The sequence below is a fragment of the Trachypithecus francoisi genome, unplaced genomic scaffold, assembly GCF_009764315.1.
Source record: "Trachypithecus francoisi isolate TF-2019V2 unplaced genomic scaffold, Tfra_2.0 Lachesis_group15, whole genome shotgun sequence".
In the NCBI taxonomy this organism is placed as follows: Eukaryota; Metazoa; Chordata; class Mammalia; order Primates; family Cercopithecidae; genus Trachypithecus; species Trachypithecus francoisi.
Window position 1 is genome coordinate 942,509 of NW_022681460.1, and position 18,850 is coordinate 961,358.

An 18,850-nucleotide genomic window follows, 5' to 3' on the forward strand; every position below is an offset into this window, starting at 1 on the left:
CCGGTGTTCCTGGTGTCTCCTTTTCCCCTCAGGGCAATGAATTACGGGTTTTCTGTGCCTTCGTTTTCTTCCTTTCAAATGGAGTTAATAATACTGTCTGTCTCGGGGGTATTTACAGACGTGAACAATTAATGATTGCAAAGTGCTTTGAAAATAAATGAGCTTACTCATAATGGTGGTGTTTGGTATTTATCATAATAAGCCTGTGCTGCTGGCTTCACGAACAGTATTCATTGGTACAGGGTTTAGTTTTATGACTGGGTTTTTCAAACTTAACATAAAATACTCTTATTTTAAAGTAATCAAATGACCTTCCTGCATTCATCCAGGGTCTTATTTGGAAAAACTTAAGATTTGATCATAGATCTATTTTAAACAGTGCCAAGTTAACTGACATTGATGCCATCATATCTGGGGTCCCTAGGAAATCCAGAAGGGGACAATGAATGGTAGGAAGACTCAGACTCGGGTCTGCCTGTAACACTCGGAGCCTGCAAGGCAACACAGTTAATTGAGTTTTATTAAAATGACTTGGTGTGGCTGTAAACCAAACCACACTCCTCTAGCCTACACGAAGAGCTTCCCGTAAAAGCGGTGGGAAGGCCTCTCCTGTCTCCTCTGTGGGCGGCAGGCAGACATGGATGACACCGAGGTGTGAATTCAGCCTGCACCTCCTACAAATGAGCTGTTGAAGGCGATGGCCACAGCAAGTCGCACCAAGTGCTCTTTAGACTCAGCAAACTATCCCAAGAACAGAAAACCAAACACCGCATGTTCTCACTCATAGGTGGGAATTGAACCATGAGATCACTTGGACACAGGAAGGGGAACATCACACACCGGGGCCTGTTGTGGGGTGTGGGGATGGGGAGGGAGAGCATTAGGAGATATACCTACTGTAAATGGCAAGTTAACGAGTGCAGCACACCAACATGGCACATGTGTACGTATGTAACAAACCTGCACGTTGTGCACATGTACCCTAGAACTTAAATTAAAAAATTAATTAATTTTAAAAAATGAGTGTTTCTTTAAACAAAGAACCTTCCCGGCATTGCCTCCCGAGGTATGATTAATGAGGCCCGGCACCTCCTTCCTCACTCAGCGATCACTTCTCTGCAGCGCGTTCCCAGACGCAGGTTCCCTCACGGAGGCGGGAAGATTTCAGGCGATGTCTGTTCTTGTCTTTTGTCAACACAGAAAAGGATGGAGACCCCACTGGTCAGGCGAGCCCCGCGGTCCCTGTTCCTCACTTCACCGCCTGGGGAAGCCTGGTCCCTATCGCTTCGCCAAGGAACAAGGAAAGAACACGTCTTACCTGGATGGCGGGTCCCCCTCCCGGTGGCCTTGGATCCGGCTTCAGCGGGAGAGGCAGCGCCTCGCTCACGGCTCCCCCGGTCGCTTCCTTACCCGGGAGCGCCACCCCGTGCCCCGCCAGAGGAAGTGCAAGCGCCCGCGCAGCACGGGCCGAAAGCCATACTGCGGACCCGCAGCGCAGCTCCAAGAAATCCCAAGTCCATTCACCAGAGGAGCTTCTCCACCAAATCATTGAAAACTGAAACGAGAAATGAGTCTCCACGGGTATCCGCTTGAGTAGGCCGTACGGAAAATGCAACCTGGTCAGCTGCATTTCTGCTGCCAGCCCTCCTCTAGGCAAGCACCGGCCTCCAGAAGGGCGAAGGGCAGGTAGCAGTTCAGAGGCAGGCGGCCACAGTGTGGAGTCACAGTTCAGAGGCCTTCTCAGCTGAACCTGAAGTTAGTCTAAGCTCGGGCCCCAGAGTGAGGGCACGGGGTGAGGCATCCGATTCCCCATCAGCTCCTTTACCTAAAGCTGTGCAGAGAATCCGAGGCTATGAGTGGGGGTGGGGGAAAGATGTATAGGGGATGCTTTGGTTTCACTCCTGAGATACAAGAACGTCCTCTGAACACACATGCAGATAGCTGGACTTCTAGACAGATGAAATTCAAATCGTTTCTTTCCTCCCAGCATAAAGGAACCATCTGGTAAGAGCTGGTGTTCATCGATGCTACGTGTCCATAATGGGGCTGAGCTCCCGCCTCACTGTATCCTAACATCTGTCTAATGAGGCAGGGAATGTCACTGTCACACTCTGCAGACAAGGAAGCCAAGCTGTCAGCAGGTCCACATCTTGCCACAAAACCAGTAACCTGTGGTGCTGAGATCGCACACCAGTTGTCCGCTGCCACCTCCATGGCCTCTTTCTCTGGGGTTTGCCTGCCTCCTGATGGCTGCCATGCCTCTGTCCCCTCACAGGCGCTGGCTCTTCCAGTGGTCAGTACTTTTTGGCTGCAAGCAGCAGAGATTCCCTCGAAGGCTTGTTGAAAGCACTCACATCAACGGGGCCTCAGAAAAGGAGCTGAGGCCGTGCACGGCTCTGCAGTTTCTCCTCACGCTTTGCATCCCTGGTCTGACTCTCCCTCAACATGTCCCGCTATCTCCACAAGGCGGCCAGCCCAGCCCTGTCCTCCTCACCTTTCAGCCCCAGCTGAGCAGCCCTCCCCGCATCATCTCCAGCTGCTGCCCAGGCTGCACGGAGTAGGTGTCCAGCGTCCATCCAGCCACTGTCTAGAGGGCAGAGTGACCAGCTGGGACCGTGACAACACCTGGCCCCGCCCACACGCCCTGCAGCAATGCACTGAGGAGTGCATGGCAGCACATATGTGCCTCATGTGTCCTGCTGTGATGCACCGAGTGGCACACAGCATTATTGTGTCAATCATGTGTCTTGATGTGATGCACTGGTTCAGACAATATCATGGAGGCACTGTTTCTTTAAAACTGTCAAATTTGAGGAAACAATCTAACAAAAGCCACTTGATGAACATTCTGTAAAGGTGACATAAATACTTCAAAAATGCCTCTGACATAGAAAGAAAAAAACAAAAAGGGAACTAGTCCAGATTTTAAAAATAAAAGATATAGTAACTAAAAGCAGTTGTGGTGCTTGGATAAAAACAAACAACAGAAGGTATAAACGACATTATTAGACACACTGGGAAAAACTTTATATGGATCATGTATTTGATAACGGTGCTGTGTTACTGTTAAATTTCCTTCGTGTGGTAACTGAAGGGGAATGATTTTGTTCTCAACAGATAATGCTCAAGTATTTGGGGGCAAAATATCACAATGACTAACTTTCAAAATGGTTCAGTCAAAAGAATGGCATATGTACAATTAAAAGGGGAAAATATGTGTGGCAAAATGCCAATGACAGTTGAATTGTCATGTGGGAACCCACTGGACTATTCTGGAAACATTTCTGTAGCTTTAAAATTATTTAAAACAAATGTTGTGGGGGAAAGAGCACGCATTTAAGGTAGTAAAAATATTCAGGACACACAAAGAGGGGATGCAAACAGGTAAAATGACTGGGTTTCTCAGCTCAGAGAGCTTCCTGCAGCTGTGCACATGCCTGTCAGGAAGGCGGTGGAATGAGCAGAGCTTCAAGGGGCAGGTCATGTCTCTACTGAGTGCAGCAGAGGATGGGGTGTCTGCAAACAGTGAATTTTAAGCCATTTGTTTAGTCCACATTACAGTGAATCCAAATAAGAGTTTGGAAAGCCAGTCACACCAGACTATCTTCACTTTGTTTAATGATAGACATAGGTAGGGACGGGGAACAGATGTCCCAAATGTATTCTCAGCCACATGCTTGGAGACCCAGAGAGGAGCGAGCATGGGAGACAGCAGCAAGGACCCGGAACGGGCCAGGCTATTCCATCATTTAATTTAAAAGGGGAGGTGGCTCCTGTTCACTCAGGAAAAAGTCAGGGGCAGGGCAGGTGCCGAATTTACTAAGGTGATGCATTCTTCTAATCTTGTTCAGAACATGTCTTCACATCTCATCAAAACAGCTTACGAAAGCAGAATATTCATCCTGTAGCTAAATTCCATGTCCGTGCACTCAGGACCAGGCACAACTACCTTTACTCTCCAATATGGCCTGTCGGATGAACACATGTGAATTTGGACCAATATTTACTGTTGCTCTTTGAAAAGAAGCATTTTCATCATTGCTTTTGATGGAAAACAAATTTAATCAATCTTCCATTTTTTCCTTGCCTCCAGTAATTCTGGTCTGCTCAAGGTATTCAGCCAGCCAGCAGAGATAGAAAATAAAGGCCAGGCACAGTGGCTCATACATGTAATCCCAGCACTTTGGGAAGCTAAGGTGGGTAGATCACTTGAGGTAGAAGTTCAAGACCGGTCTGACCAACATGGTGAAACGCCATCTCTACTAAAAATACAAAATTAGCTGGGTGTGATGGCACGCGCCTGTAATCCCAGCTACTCGGGAGACTGAGGCACGAAAATTGCTTGAACCCGGGAGGCAGAGGTTGCAGTGAGCCAAGATCGCACCACTGCACTCTAACCTGGGCAACAAAAGCTAAACTCTGTCTCAAAAAAAAAAAAAAAAAAAAGAGAGAGAGAGAGAGAAAGGAAGAAAAGAAAAAGCATGGGAGTCCACGAGTTGGAGATTGGAGTGGGGTATGATTGTGTCACTGCACACCAGCCTAGGTGATGAAGGGGAGGGGAGGGGGAGAGAAAGGAAAAAAGAGAGAGAAAGAGGAAGAGGAAGAAAGGAAGGAAGGAGAGGAAGGAAGGGGAAGAAAGAAGAAAAAAGGGCAAAAAGAAAAGAACAAGCATGCAGGAGAATTTGAAGCAGCTTTGCCATTGAGTTCTTGGGTTCCCCGAGTCACGCTACACCGTGGACCATCAGCCAGCAGAAATCCATTCTTGTTACACCTGTGACCCCTGCTAGCAAGATGGTCAATGTGGAAGGATCCCTCAGGAAGGTGAGAACAGAGGACATTTGCCTCTTAAGGGTTAAACTCTAAGTTACTTCAATTGTGAGCAGAGACATGTAACACTGTTTAAGAAAAAACAACAAATTGCAGCCATATATGATGTGACTGTAACCTGAATGGACACATACTGCAGCTGACTAAGGAAGTGTCCATCAGAAGCAGGATGGGCAACTGGGGAAAGAATACCAAGGGAAGGTGAGGTAGCCCAGCAGCATGGCTGCCCATGCACCTGCAGGAAACAGAGCCGCTGCTCAAGACAGCAGACCTCCCAGGAACACAAGACCCCGGCCCAGGAGCCTGAGTATCTGCTACTTCAGATGTGGTCTCTTTATTGGAACAAATCAATATAGTCCCAGAACTCCTGGTCTGCAGCCACTGATCTGGCAGGTGATTTTTCTCTGTACCTACTGATATGGGTTGAGGTTTTGTCTCCTGCAATCTCATGTCCAGAAGCTGTCTTGTTCTCATCTGGCAGGGACAGCAGCAGCCTTGGTGGGAGTGCATCAGGGCTGTGCTACCTCTCCAGTTCCTCCATGCAACCTAGAGCTCAGGGCTGCTGGCTGTCTTGCCATTCCACAGGATGCCACCATGGCCCATCACATTAGTGATGTGGACTGGAAACAAGACACCCCACTGTTTTGGTGAAATTATGACCACCTGGGCTGGGATGTAACTCTCGTAAGAATGCACAGGGCTGCTGCTTTGAAGTTTCCGGGGCCCGTGATCTAGGCAGGTATGGATGCACTCTGTGAGGGGGAGGACAGGGTGCTGTGCCCATGTCCGCCGGCACTAGAGACGGGCAGGCACTCTGAGTCTCTCTGGAGCTCTGCAAGCAACATCCACCAGACCACACACGCTACTCTGCTCACTTTCCAATTAACCTACAAACTGCCAGTTCCACATGAGGCCTAGAAAGAGCAAAGCCTTCAGAGCAGGTAGATGGAAAAGCTGGTCTCCCCGTCAGGCCACGCTGGCAATTAGATCCCATGATGCATGGCAGAGTCACAGACAGGCCCAGAGCACAGACCCCTAGAGTTCTGGGACAAAACCACACCCTCCTCTGCAGATAATCGCTCTTCTGAGAACCAGCTCTCAACTTGTCCTCTAGGCCCTGATGGACACTGAACATCTGTACTTCACCATGGCACAGCTAGTGACAGCTAGCTGGAACTTGAGCGGACCACCAAAGACTGCGTTTTCTGACCTGTCACGTCACCAGGTGAGTCAACTGCGGGAGCATGTCATCATTACATTCAGGCAAGCTGTATATATTTAATAGGTATATAGGTGTGCACACACACACACAAGCATGCATGCACATGCACGCACACGCACACACACACAGGTTAGGCCTTGGCATGTTCTGGAGCACAAGATATACAAGCAAGTGGTTCCGACGCTCTTTGAGCCCACAGCTGCATGGACAGCACCCCTCACCACGCACCTGTTGGCCCCACGGGGACTTCCCTAGGACCACTCACCCGAATTAAAAGTTGGATTTGATTTCTGCAAAAGATGCTGACAGCTGACACCACTTGAAGGTGAAAGTTGGCAACGTTCTAACCCATTTGAGTGGCCCTAAAGAACAGCGGGGGAGGGGGGCCCATGCTGTCAGTAGGCAGGTGGCACGATGGCTGCCTCATGCATGTTAGCCTTTCTCTCCAGCCACCCAGCCTTGCTCAATGTTCTCATCAACAAAGTGGCCGTGGAGGCAGTGAAGGATGTTGTCAATGGCTTCAACCACATGGGTGTCCTCACTGCAAGGCTAGTCTGGCTAAGGTCCACTGCTAAATGTATAAATCTGGGAGACACCAACACAATTCCTAGTATGAAAAACTCAACTGGAAAGAAGAGCCAGCCCCCAAGTCCATTGGACAAGTGTTGTGGGAGGGACAGAGACACCTCTTGGCCACTGCACCAGGCTCACAGAAGCCTCATCTGCTGCACCGATTGCTTCCAGTACTGCTTCCAGGAGACCCGTCTGACAGCAGAGCTCAGCAGTGAGGCCTGTGACAGTTGTGATCCCGGCGCACACCCCACTACCTCGGGGAGCCTCCCAAGCACCAGGCAGTGCTGGCTGTGACAAGGCCCCCCCTTGAGGGCTGCTGGGTTGCCCAAGACGTGCCCTGCACTCCGAGCCATCAGTCAACAAGTGGGTTCTCCCATGGCCGGAAAACACGGGTGGAGACCCATGTGGAGCGGGAATGGCTCCTCTCATTATGTCTCTGCACCACTAGCAAGGTTTTGGATTCTCCGCTAACAATTCTGGACTGTGCTGGTTTGGGTGTCTTCATTCCTCAGATGCTTCCACAGACGGACACGAGGTGCCCACTGCCCTGCAGGTGGAGGCTGCCACCCAGCCGCACTGGATGCCTTGTACCAATGAGCCAGAAGAGTTTACTGCTATGGTGAGGGGACTGTTCTCGACTGTCCTGGGGAAATACAGCTCCCACCACAGATTGGGAGGCTGGGATGAGGATCTGGAATTTATGGGATTCTCTAGGGAACCTCTTAGTATTCCTAAGTCCAGGGATAAGTCAATGGAAACCTACAGCTACCCAAAACGAGAAAGATTTCTAATGGGAAAGACCTTTCAGGAATGAGGTCTGGGTTAACTCCGCAGGTGAAAAACCACAGCCCAGAGAAGCAAAGGAAAGGAACATGGAACAGTGGCAGAAAGGAATTTTCAAACACAAACTTCTGCCAGATCATCAGATTGCAAAAACAGGGCACGCAGCAGCTTTGCGTGGTCTCCTCCCTGCTTTGGTTAGATACACCGGTATCTACGAGCTAACTCTACTAGTCAGTTCTTTCTTTCCCTCTTCCCATCCCAGCACCACCATCAGCAGGATGGTCAACCCTATAGTCACTCTACATGCAAGTGCATGAGAGAAAGGTGTGACGGCGCTATAAAAGAACAGTCCCAGAGTGGGAATACTGACACATGGGATTTGTGCTTTGTGTCTCCACCTTTGGGAAGAGGAGGAACCATTTTCAGTTGCACAAGAGAGAGTTGTATCACATTAGCCAGAAGCATCACGCTTCCTCAGAGGTGTTGTTTAAAAGGGGCAGGAGCTGAGCTGGCAGAGGACACATAGCATGTGTGCAGCTCTGCTGCCACCCATGGCCCCCGGGTCTCCTCAGCTGAAGCAGCCTCAGAATGCCAGTCCTCTGATGGCTGCCAGCTGCACCCTGTCAAGGTTTGGAAGGTGGAAAAAGAGAAGCAGTGATTCACGGAGGGTGGAGCAGGGTGGCCCATGCCCAAGCAGACATGAGGTCAGGGTGGCCGCCCAGAGGCTTCCGGAGAGCCCCAGCTTTGCAGCTGCCAAGTCAGACAGTGGGGGCTCTCAGGCACCCTCGAGAGCTGCAGCGGCTACAGGAACCCTCGAGTCAGAGACTTGGGTTCGTCAAGCAGGGCCTGTGAATAGCAGCTTCCCTAATCTCCTTTCCCCCAGCTCTCCCAGACCCTGGGATGTGAAACCCCCATGTCTAAAAACAGGGAAGGGCTTCTGCTAGTTTTGCCAAACGCTGGCCAGGAGGCCTGCTGTCCAGCACCCATGCCTGCCCACCTCCCCTTTCAGGAGCTGGTCTCCAGCACCGACCTGGGAAGCTTAAATTTACTGGTCCTCTCCTCAGTCCCAGGGCCTCACCCTCCCTGCCCTCATGGCTGGTCCGGGGGTCAAAGTCTCCCGAGGCCTGGCCGGTGAATGCAGGGGAAGGTCCCGGCCACAGCAATCGTTCTCAAGAGTAGGCAGGTGGCCAGTAACAATGGAACTACACATTTCTGAGTAACAGTTGGGTGAAAGCAGCTCTCCCTTCTTCCTCTGGACAGTGTGTTATGGAGAGATGGAACCAAAAACTACAGCAGCCATTTGGTTACCACAAAGGAAGCCAGACTGAGACTCACACTGACCACTCAGAAAGGGTAAATCAGAACACTGCAGAGAAACAGAACCTGGACCCTGGTCAAGCAGACCCTCAACTCCACCCTCCCTTTGGGTTTTCAATTTGCACGCTGTTAAAATGTGTTAAAATTAAAGGCGTCCTGACTTATAGGTTTTCATGAGTACTTTACTTGTGGATTTCTTGGCTAAATGTATTAACATTTGTTTCTTCTCACTAAAAGTCCAAATTTTCAACAAAGCTGTATGTGTAAGATTGATAGTTTCATTCCACTTGTTCTTCTCATAACTGGTGTAAGCCACCAGGTTCTCAGTGTACTGTAAGATCGACTTTACAAACCTGTAAAAAAAAAAAAATTAATTTCTTTATCCATTCCATTATAAAATGAAACAACAAATTAAATGTCTTCTCTTCATTCTTGGAATTATTCCTAAACTGCACTTAATTTACGTCTGAGGATTCAAGAAAAATAATTCCATATAAAACAAAAATAAGAGAATACAAATTAGAGGAAAGAGAAAAATACTGAAATGTAAATGCTACTGGACACTTGGAGAGGCTCCAACACAAGCACCTTTTCAGACATTCTTCTCCAGCCCAGACATGATGGCCGGCATTCCAGGAAGGAACTTAAGGGTCATCTGCACCAAACTGACACATAACACATAATAAACACACAACACAAAATAAACACACAATACAGAGTCATCCCTTGGATACCAAAATCCAAGCATACTCAAGTTCAGTGTGAAAAATCGGCCCCCTGAACATACGGGTTTCACAATGAGATTTTTGTGTTTTGATTTTTTTCCCACATTGATGTTTGCAACCAAGACCACTGCAATTTCAGTCTGTGTTTGCATGGGGCGCAGAGCCTGCTGATACAGAGGACCAACTGTATTTACTGAAAAAGCTCCCTGGACAAGTGGACCTGTGCAGTGCAAACCTGCATTGTTCAGGGGTCGGCTGCAATGACAAGCAGGCCTTTTAGCCCCGTCAGGAGCCTCTTGGGCAGCGTGCCCTCCCCCTCCTCACACATCCAGCTTCCATCCCCCATGATGGAGGGGCCGACTCAGAGGAAACACGTGCCACTGAGACAGCTGCTGCTGTTCAAGAGATTTTACTTAAGATATTTGTCAAAATGTTAACAGCGGGGTCACTCTGACTGATGACAATAAATGTCATCTTTACTTTTTCCACGATTGCCAGGTAGTTTTCATCAACATTTTATCTTGAAAATATTCAAACTTAAAGAGAAGCTAAAAGGATAATATAATGAAAAGCCACAGAACACTTTGTCTAAAGGAGGGTTCTCTACTGGGTGATTTTGTCCCCCAGGGGACATCTGGCAATGTCTAAGGCACTTTCGACTGTCATACGGAGGGTAGGGGTGCCATTGGTATTTTGTGGGTGGAGGCAGGGCTGCTACTGAGCATCCTACAATGAGCAGGGCCGTCCTGCACCAGCCCCACAATGCCAGCAGTGCCAAGCATGGGGCACACTGAGCTGGAGTCCTCAGCTGCTAACAGTCTGCACGTTTGCTCCCCTCACTCTCAACAGGAGTCTATGCTTCTTTCCACAAGACACCCCAGTTGTATTTTAAACGTGTACTGAGGTGCCTGGCACCTGCAAAGCATTGGCTTAAAACCAACAAGATATCCAGAACTTCCTGGCAGCCAAGGGAGGCTGGCGCTGGAGCTGCACTCAAGCCCAGATGACAGCTTGTGTCACCGCTGCCTGGAAGCCTCCTTGGCTTGGAATCTCTAGATGTCAAGTGGGTCACACAAGTGTCACACCACTTCAGACTCCCAGATCGGGATGGTCTTAAAAGCGAACTTTCCGAATTTGAAACTATTAGTTACATACGCGAATTTGGTTTTTGGCTGGGCACAGTGGCTTTTACACCTCTAATCCCAGCACTTTGGGAGGCCAAGGTGATCTCTGAAGGGCAACACAGTGAGACCTCATCTCTACAAAATCATTTAAAAATTAGCCAGGTATGGTGGCATGGCTGTGGTCCCAGCTACTCAGGAGGCTGAGGTGGGGGAATCACCTGAGCCTGGGAGGTCGATGCTGCAGTGAGCCGTGATTATGCCACTGCACTCCAGCCTGGGCAACAGAACAAGACTCTATCTCCAAAAAACAAACAAACAAACAAACAAAACGTGGTTTTGAGACATTTGGATGTGGGAGTTCTTCTCGCAGGCCAGATGTCAGACCCTTGCTGAGACGGCGGTGGGGCCACCAAGGAGACGGTGGCCCTCATGCTGCCCCAGTCTCACTCCTACAGGCTCAGCCCCAGCCTGGCCCACGATGCAATGTGACTACAGAGAAGTGGAGCATACTCACTTTAGGTACTGCTGATACTCATGCGCATTCTTCCCACAAACAGCATGAACATTGACCAGCTCCAGCGTAATGAGTAACAGGATCAGGCTGAGCACAGGGGACAGTAGTCTGATACTAAAATCAGATGAAAGTAAATTCAAACGTGAGGAACGCTGGTCCTTTCCACCTTCATCAGGAAAAAGATGTTTCACCTAATCAACATCCTTAAGTTCCAACTTCTCAAAAAATAATTTTCCTAATCCTCAGAGCCCAATGCCTGCTTCCAGCCCCCAGGCCCGTGGCTGGCGGGAGTGCCCAGTGTAGCCCTTGCTCCCGGCCCATCCTGTACGCCCGCATTCCTTGCTCTCAGTCATCATCTGAGATTCTCAGACATCTGATGGTCTACGTCAGGGCTGCCAGGGGCTCTGTGCGCTCACGAGGCACCAGGCAGGCCCAGTCTGCGCCCAGCAGCCCCCTGCTCCCTGCCCTCTGGCATCTAGGGAGGGACTCTCACCAGAGGAAAACAAATGGCCTCAGTACGAAAGCGGGCTCCACGCCACCAGGTGAAAGAAATCCCAACTAAAGTAAGATCTGATTTTTCCATGAAACTAGTCAAGACATTTAAAAACATTCTGGTTTCGGAGAGTGGTAATAAGAGAATGAGCTTGTCTTATACACTGCTGGTAAGAGTGTAAATTGAGTAGCACCTTTCTGGAGGGGAATCCAGCGATATCTATTTAAAGCTTTAAAAACACAGATAGCACTCAACCCAAAAGTTCTAGAAATGTATCCAAAATGGTCATTTCTTAAGGATGTAGCACATTCTAAAATATACACTGTAAGTGAAGAAACCATAATGCTGTTAATCTGCTATTAAGTTAATCTGCTGTTATATTTTAAATCCAAAACAAGTTAATCTGCTGTTATACTTTAAATCCAAATATTCATTTAGGTAGATAGAACCCACATTTCCATATGCCCAAATTACAAACACGATTTAAAATAGTATGTACTATAACTTTCTATGAAAATCAGCATGGGGAGTCCTCACAGTCCTCAGATAACATCATTTCATTCAACACTGTTTCGTCACAACATCAGTGAGAAAAGAAACCGATATCCCGCGAGGGCCGCGGTCTGTGGAGAAGCACGTTCTGCACGGGTTTCTCCCGTCCCCCAGTTTCCTCCCACATCCCAGAGCCGTGCACGTGAGGTGAACTGGCGCATCTCCATGGTCCCAGAGTGAGCGTGGATGTGTGACTGGCCCTGCGACAGAGCTGCGTCCTGTCCAGGGTGGGTCCTGCCTTGTACCTGGAGCTGCCGGGATAGGCTCCAGCCACCCACAACTCTGAACTGGAATAAGCAGGTTGGAAAATGAATGAATGAATGAATACAAATTATAAGAACTTGTAAAGTCTGCCATCATCATACAAGTGCTCGACAGTGCGTGCCAAGTACAAAAGTGCTCAGTGACCCACACGTTTGTTCCTGCTGTTGCTGGAGCTACGGGTGAGAGGAAGGGGGCGGGCCTGGGGAGGTCTCGCTTTGCAAATATTTATTGCCTCATTTCAGCACCAATGGACTGCCGGACTGCCGTCACTCACTGCCTCGCCAAACACTGAGTCGTTCTCACTTGTTTCATCTTTCTTAAATGTCCACAGAGCTCATATGTACCTCAATGTTTAACACTGTAAGTGTTTTGGGTCTTTCTTTAGAAGTTTGGTAATATTTTTATGACCAGAAACATGCTGTGGGAACTTAACTTTTGTTTCCATCATGCGAGGACAATAAATCTCAGGACCCCAAACTCACTAAGCCAAAGGGAAAAGTCAAGCTGGGAACTGCCTCAGGCAAACCTGCCTCCCATTTTATTCCTAAATAAGGTGGCTACAAGAGAAAAAAGCTACATACAGACCTCCCTCAAAGTTTGTCCACAAGGAAATGCCTCGTGGGCCTCGAGATCTCTACCTGGAAAGACTTCTGCCAAATCTGACCCTGGCAATGCAGCTGCCAGCTGATCTTCCCAGGGGTGGGACGGGATGCCATTCCTCAGCTCACCTGAGACAAACACCTATATGATTGCTTCCTCTGCCCTGTGTAAAACGCAGCTTCACTGAGCCACACTAAGGTGTAAGTGACTATTCCTCTACCCCCACTCCCAAGTCAATTGTGTATTCACCGAAAGGCTCATCAAAGACTCAAAACAAGGCAATCCTTCGTCTCTTGTCCACCTAGAACCTGGAAGGCCCCCACCTTTGTGTTTTCCCACCTTTCCAGATGCAACCAATGTACACCTTACACCTACTGACTGATGTCTTATGTCTCCTTAAAATGGATAAAAATGGATAAAAGCAAGCTGCGCCCCCAGTACCTGGGGCACATGCCGGCAGGACCTCCTGAGGCTGTCACAGCACGTCCTTAACCCTGGGAAAGTAAACTTTCTAAACGGACTGAGACCTGTCTCAGATACGTTGGGTTCACACTATCCATTGTGAACTCCAAGTACATCAGCACCTGTTGATGGGTTCAGTGAGGGGCCTACTGTGTGTGTCTTCAGTGGGGACTGGAACTGCATCTGTGACAACTTCCTGCCCCACAGTGCCCCTCCAAAACAGGAAAGTGAGCGCGCACCTACTCCACATACGCAGGTAGTTCTGCCGCTGGCGAGACCGCAGCGTCCTCTCCACCCACTGCCTGTGTCTCAGTTCCGAGGCAACAGTGACCTGGCCAGACACGCGGTGGCACTGCTTGCCGATGCTTCGGAGCACAACCAGCACTTCCAGCACAATCCTGGGGCAGAACAGGGTAGGAACAGGTGTGCTGCAGAGCTCACGGAGCAGCTGGGGCCACCTGCAAACAGAGCCAGACTTGCAGCAGGCATTGTGATCCTCACCTGTACCTCACTCTCCTTCTGCACCCGCAAGACTGTGGCTTTCTGGGAGCCAGGGCTAGCAGCGTATCACTGGTGGGTCTACAGGGACAACTGTGACATGCGGCAAGTGTTAACTAAATACACTGAATTGTGGCAAACAGAATGTGACCTTCACAGCCTCATCAGATGTGCCAAGCTTGCACAGAGATTGTCAAAACTGATCTCATAATTCCTCTTGGAGCAGTTACAGTCGGATTCTAAGACTACTACCAAGTTTATAAAATTTAAAACACAGAAAATGTCTAAGTTTGCTATGCTAATCTGCAGAATCAATGTTTCAACAGTTGTCAGGATGTCCTGGAACTTACGTCTCAGTAGGAAGATGATCCAAGTCCTTGAAAACACAATGGTTCTCAGGCATATGGTGATACAGCTCATCTGTCATTTTTGTAATTAAAGAGTGGCAGGCATTTGTTTCAGAATTATCTTCTAATCTGAAAAATAGAAAATATTTAAAGGTACGTGATAATTAAAATGCTCACATTAGTGCCCATGCACAATAATGTTTAATGGTTCACTGAGCAGCAACCTGACTGTGAATCTTAGTTTCCCCAAATATAAAATGTAAAAAGCCACCATCACGAGACAGTGGAGACAGAAATGATGCCCTATGCCAAAAGCAAAGTCCAATGATGACGAGATGATGAACCACCTGCGTATTCCTCCTGCTGAACAAGTATGTCTGCTGTTGCCTACGATTCCAGAACGCCTGCCTCCACCCCCACTTCTCTCCTGAGCTTCAGACCCATCTTTCTTCCTGTCTACTCAGTAGTTCTCATGGACGCCATTGTCTACCCACAAAACCTGCCTCTCGTTCCATGTTCAGTCTCCACCAGGGCCCCAGGCCAGCTGGAAGATCGCATTCAGCATCACTTGCAGCTCCTCACAGCCACCAAGGCCCAGAAATTCCTCCTTCCCCTTTTATCTTCCAACAGCCTCGCTAAAGAAGAAATGCTGCTGAAACTAACAGTACCAGACAAGCTTGAGGTCAGCCAGGCCCCAGGATGCCACGTACCTGACTGCTTCCCAAGTGAGTTCTTCGGGGAAAGGCAGCAGAGCCCAAACCCTGATACTCTCCTCGCAGCTCAGCACCTGGGATGACATGTTTTATTGCTTTTGTAGATTTAATGGTAACTTCCTAGAAAATCTGTTTTTAGATTGTTATGGATGTTACATCACGCTCTAGAAAATACGTATGTATAAAACTATTACAAATTCTAAACATTTTAAAACCAGATGGTGGGTGTCAGTTCTTCAGTACATTCAGATGGGGGAAGGCTGGGGAAACTACCAGGGGATTGGTAGGGAGTGAAAGTCTGGGGTGGCTATGACCATGTCCGCAGGTTCTTTCAACACCTGCCATTGAGAGGGAGGACCCCACCCAATCTGCACGAGCTCTGGCGACTGGCCTGGAACCAACAGAACACAGCAGGTGTGAAGATGCTGCGCGTTATCCAAAGCCATGTCAGAGGCCCAGGTGCCTCTATCCAGTTCAGCCGCGCTCGGGGTGCAGCCGCTGTCACCTTGGGACTGTCCCTGCAGGACCCCCATGAGGCCTCCGGCCAACTTCCAGTCTTCTCAGACGCAACACCCACGAAGCCCTGGGGGACCACAGCCGTCCACACCCAGGCCAGGCCACAAGACAGATCTCTCGGCAGATGCTCCCCATTTCTAACCCACTAGCATATGAGCAAGTCAAACGGTGGCTGCTGACACCACGGAGCGTGAGTGGTCTCAACAGCAGGAATAACTGAATCCCAGGATGCAAAGCTGCCTGAATACCTGTGAGATGCCGGGAGGGGGACAGGAAGTGGTAAGGACCCAAAATAGCCACTGTGGGGCACGGGAGAGGATGGTCTGGAGCCTCAGCAGATCTGGTTGGAAGACAAAGGCTGCCTTCTTCAAGCTCCTCTTCCTTCCTAAATCTTCCCTCCTCCCTACCTGCCCACCTCTACCTTCCTCAGGGCTTGTGCTTGGAAAGCATGGCAATCCCCACTGGTAAAGCTGGTCTGCAGCGCCAACGGGGAACGGCATCCGACCAGTGCAGCCCGATGCTCTGCCTCCAAGCCACACCTCCAGGAGGCTGTTTCCCCAACTTCACTGCTGACAACCCCCTTCTGACAGTATTTTCCTTCAGGCATTGTCAAGGAGGCCTCCGACGTCTCAAGGCACCGTGTCTTTAAAGTGCCTTTGCAAATCTCTCCTGACTCGCTGTGTGTTGATTTTTCAGCTTCCTTTTAGAGGTAATCTCATTTGTGAATTTTCACCTGCACAGCTGTCACGATGCTTATATTCCTGGGGACTGTCTCTTTCATCCCCTTGCACTAACCTTGTATCCTCCCGTATGTCGAATAAAGCACCTTTGCTGATTGCCAAATTGGAACTTCCTGGCAGAAAGGCTTAAAAAATTGTTTGTTTCAGTAAGTGAACAAAAGCTAGTCCATGTAGGAGAAGAAAAACTGACGTGACTCACCACGGACAAATAAAAACTGCTCCTAGCTCTGCGTTACTGCCGACAGCAATAAAAGCCTGCCAGGGGATTCAGCAAAAACACTTCCCAGTGCTCATCCATTAAACACTAAAAACCTCAGTGCCACCAGCACTGCATTACTTAAAACTGCTAGACACGGAACTTGAGGCTCAGAAGACTGAGCAACCAGGCCAGGGCCACAGTAAGCACCACGCTGGCTAGAAAGCTGGATCTGCCCAACTCAAATTTGACTCAGCAGGCAAACTGCACCCTTTCAGTATCTCTGCAAAAGACAAGTGGTTTCAGAGACGTACACACCCCTCCCAGCACCCTGCATTCAGCATACCTGTTTTTTAAGCTGAAAAACTGGATGGCAGCGAGAACTATAGCCTTCTGCAAGACTAACCAACAATTCTACTGCTGCTTTTTCCTAGTTTAGAGAAAATAGTGGTTACTATTGTATTTGGGTAGGCTCTTAGCTTTCTTCTATTGAACTGTAGGCCACTTAGAGTCCCCATTTCTCATTGTCTTTCTTCAAATAATTCCATGCAGCTAGAAAAGCAAAGGCTTCATCAAAATAGGTTTGACATGGCAGGCAAATCACAGCCAATAAAATGATTTTAAATGGAGGCCATTAACAATAACAGATCACAAATGCCACACCCACCCTCTGTGCACAAAACTGGAGATGAATAAGAAAAAAAGATTCCAAACAATTGGAAATTTAACTAGGAAATAGTTACTTAAACACTAAAAATCAATACAACTAAAAAAAGATCACATAATCCTTTAATTGCTAAGCATATACATATTTTTAAAAGCATAAAAATTACATTATTTGAAGTTGATATAACCACATAACTTAAAAATCCAAGTCAGTCAACTAAAACTTATGAGAAACAAAGTCAGTGAATTGACAGTTGACAAATTAAAAAATCTGTAACTACCTACAATTCTTTTTTCTTTTTTCTTTTTTTTTTAGACAGAGTCTTACTCTTTTTACCCAGGCTGGAGTGCACTGGTGTGATCTCGGCTCACTGCAACCTCTGCCTCCCAGGTTCAAGCAATTCTCCAGCCTCAGCCTCCTGAGTAGCTGGGATTACAGGCACCCACCACCGTGCCCGGCTAATTGTTTTGTATTTTTATTAGAGATGGGGTTTCATCATGTTTGGCCACGCTGGTCTCAAACTCCTGACCTCAGGTGATCCACCTGCCTCGGCCTCTCAAAGTGCTGGGATTACAAGTGTGAGCCACTGCACCCGGCCCACTACCTACAATTCTTAAAAGCACAAAACAAACAACTCAAGTAGCTAGATGTTAACTACAGAAGAAATGTGCTGGCCTTCCCTTCACTCAGATGTGTGAGAGCCTGGAGTGCACTAGGGAGTGTGCTGGGCGGAACACAGGAGGCACACGCATGTGCCTGCACGGGTGACGTCCCCGCAGGGCAGACACACATGCAGCATATGTGTGCCACTGCAGAGCAGTATGTATCCCACTACAGAGCGGTGTATCTGTGCCACTGCAGAGCACCTGGCTTCTGTTCCAAGATGTGGACCCACCCGAGGGCTTCTGAGGAGAGGATGACATGTTGGGAAAAGGATCAGTCTGGCTGCTGTGTTATGACAAAGTGAAGGGCTCACAGAAGTCGGTGGGCAGACCAGTCAGTGCCTGCGACATTCCAGGAAGGGGCCAAGGCGGTATGGCCAGGTGGTGGCACAGGGGGGACAGGGAGTAGCAGATGTGGAACATATTTCTTTTTTGTTTTTTCTCTTTTTTTATTTTTCTGAGACAGAGTCTTGTTATGTCATTCAGGCTGGAGTGCAGTGGCACAATCTCGGCTCACTACAACATCTACTTTCCGTGTTCAAGCTATTCTTAGGACTACAGGCGCCCGCCACCACGCCCAGCTAATTTTTGTATTTTTAGTATAGACAGGGTTTTACCATGTTGGCCAGGCTGGTCTCGAACTTCTGACCTCAGGTGATCTGCCCGCCTCGGCCTCCCAAAGTGCTGGGATTACAGGCGTGAGCCACCGTGCCCGGACTGTGGAACATATTTCTAAGACCTGTTCCAAGGACTGAGTATGAAGAGAGGAGAGGAATCTGAGGCTTCCAGCCTGAGCAGCCACCTGGGAGGCTGGAGGTGCTGCGTAGACGGGAGGACTTGAGGAATGAAGATGGGGAGACACTGTCCCTGAATAAGCTTCAATATTGTGAAAAATGTCAATTATCCCTAACTCAATCCATGAGGTGCTCATTCTTACTTGTTTTTTGGGTTTTATGTTTGTCCAAATTTACACAGAATAACAACTATTAATTTTTTTTAAAGTAAAGCTAGACTCTATACCTTACTCTCAAGATGAAATAAATTCCAGTTGGATC

General features: G+C 48.6%; 1 protein-coding gene and 1 pseudogene across 9 annotated transcripts in view; one reads left to right on the top strand and one right to left on the bottom strand.

The window, feature by feature from the left end:
* The first annotated feature begins 1,068 nt into the window (after positions 1 to 1,068).
* Positions 1,069 to 1,690, top strand: LOC117098081 (annotated as a pseudogene).
* A 7,121-nt stretch (positions 1,691 to 8,811) lies between these two features.
* The window catches only part of ERMARD (ER membrane associated RNA degradation), a 30,515-nt gene continuing 20,476 nt past the window's right edge, over positions 8,812 to 18,850 (bottom strand). For 4 of the 9 annotated variants that reach the window (XM_033234181.1, XM_033234182.1, XM_033234177.1 and 1 more), the window contains 6 exons: positions 16,813 to 16,896; positions 15,012 to 15,088; positions 14,305 to 14,430; positions 13,696 to 13,914; positions 11,086 to 11,199; positions 8,812 to 9,075 (listed from right to left, as the gene is read on the bottom strand). In XM_033234181.1, coding sequence (XP_033090072.1) covers positions 8,868 to 9,075; positions 11,086 to 11,199; positions 13,696 to 13,914; positions 14,305 to 14,430; positions 15,012 to 15,088; positions 16,813 to 16,896 — 828 coding nt within the window. In that variant the 3' untranslated portion in view covers positions 8,812 to 8,867. The remainder of the gene's footprint in view (positions 9,076 to 11,085; positions 11,200 to 13,695; positions 13,915 to 14,304; positions 14,431 to 15,011; positions 15,089 to 16,812; positions 16,897 to 18,850) is intronic. The other 5 variants (XM_033234183.1, XM_033234178.1, XM_033234179.1 and 2 more) reach the window with 4 other exon arrangements.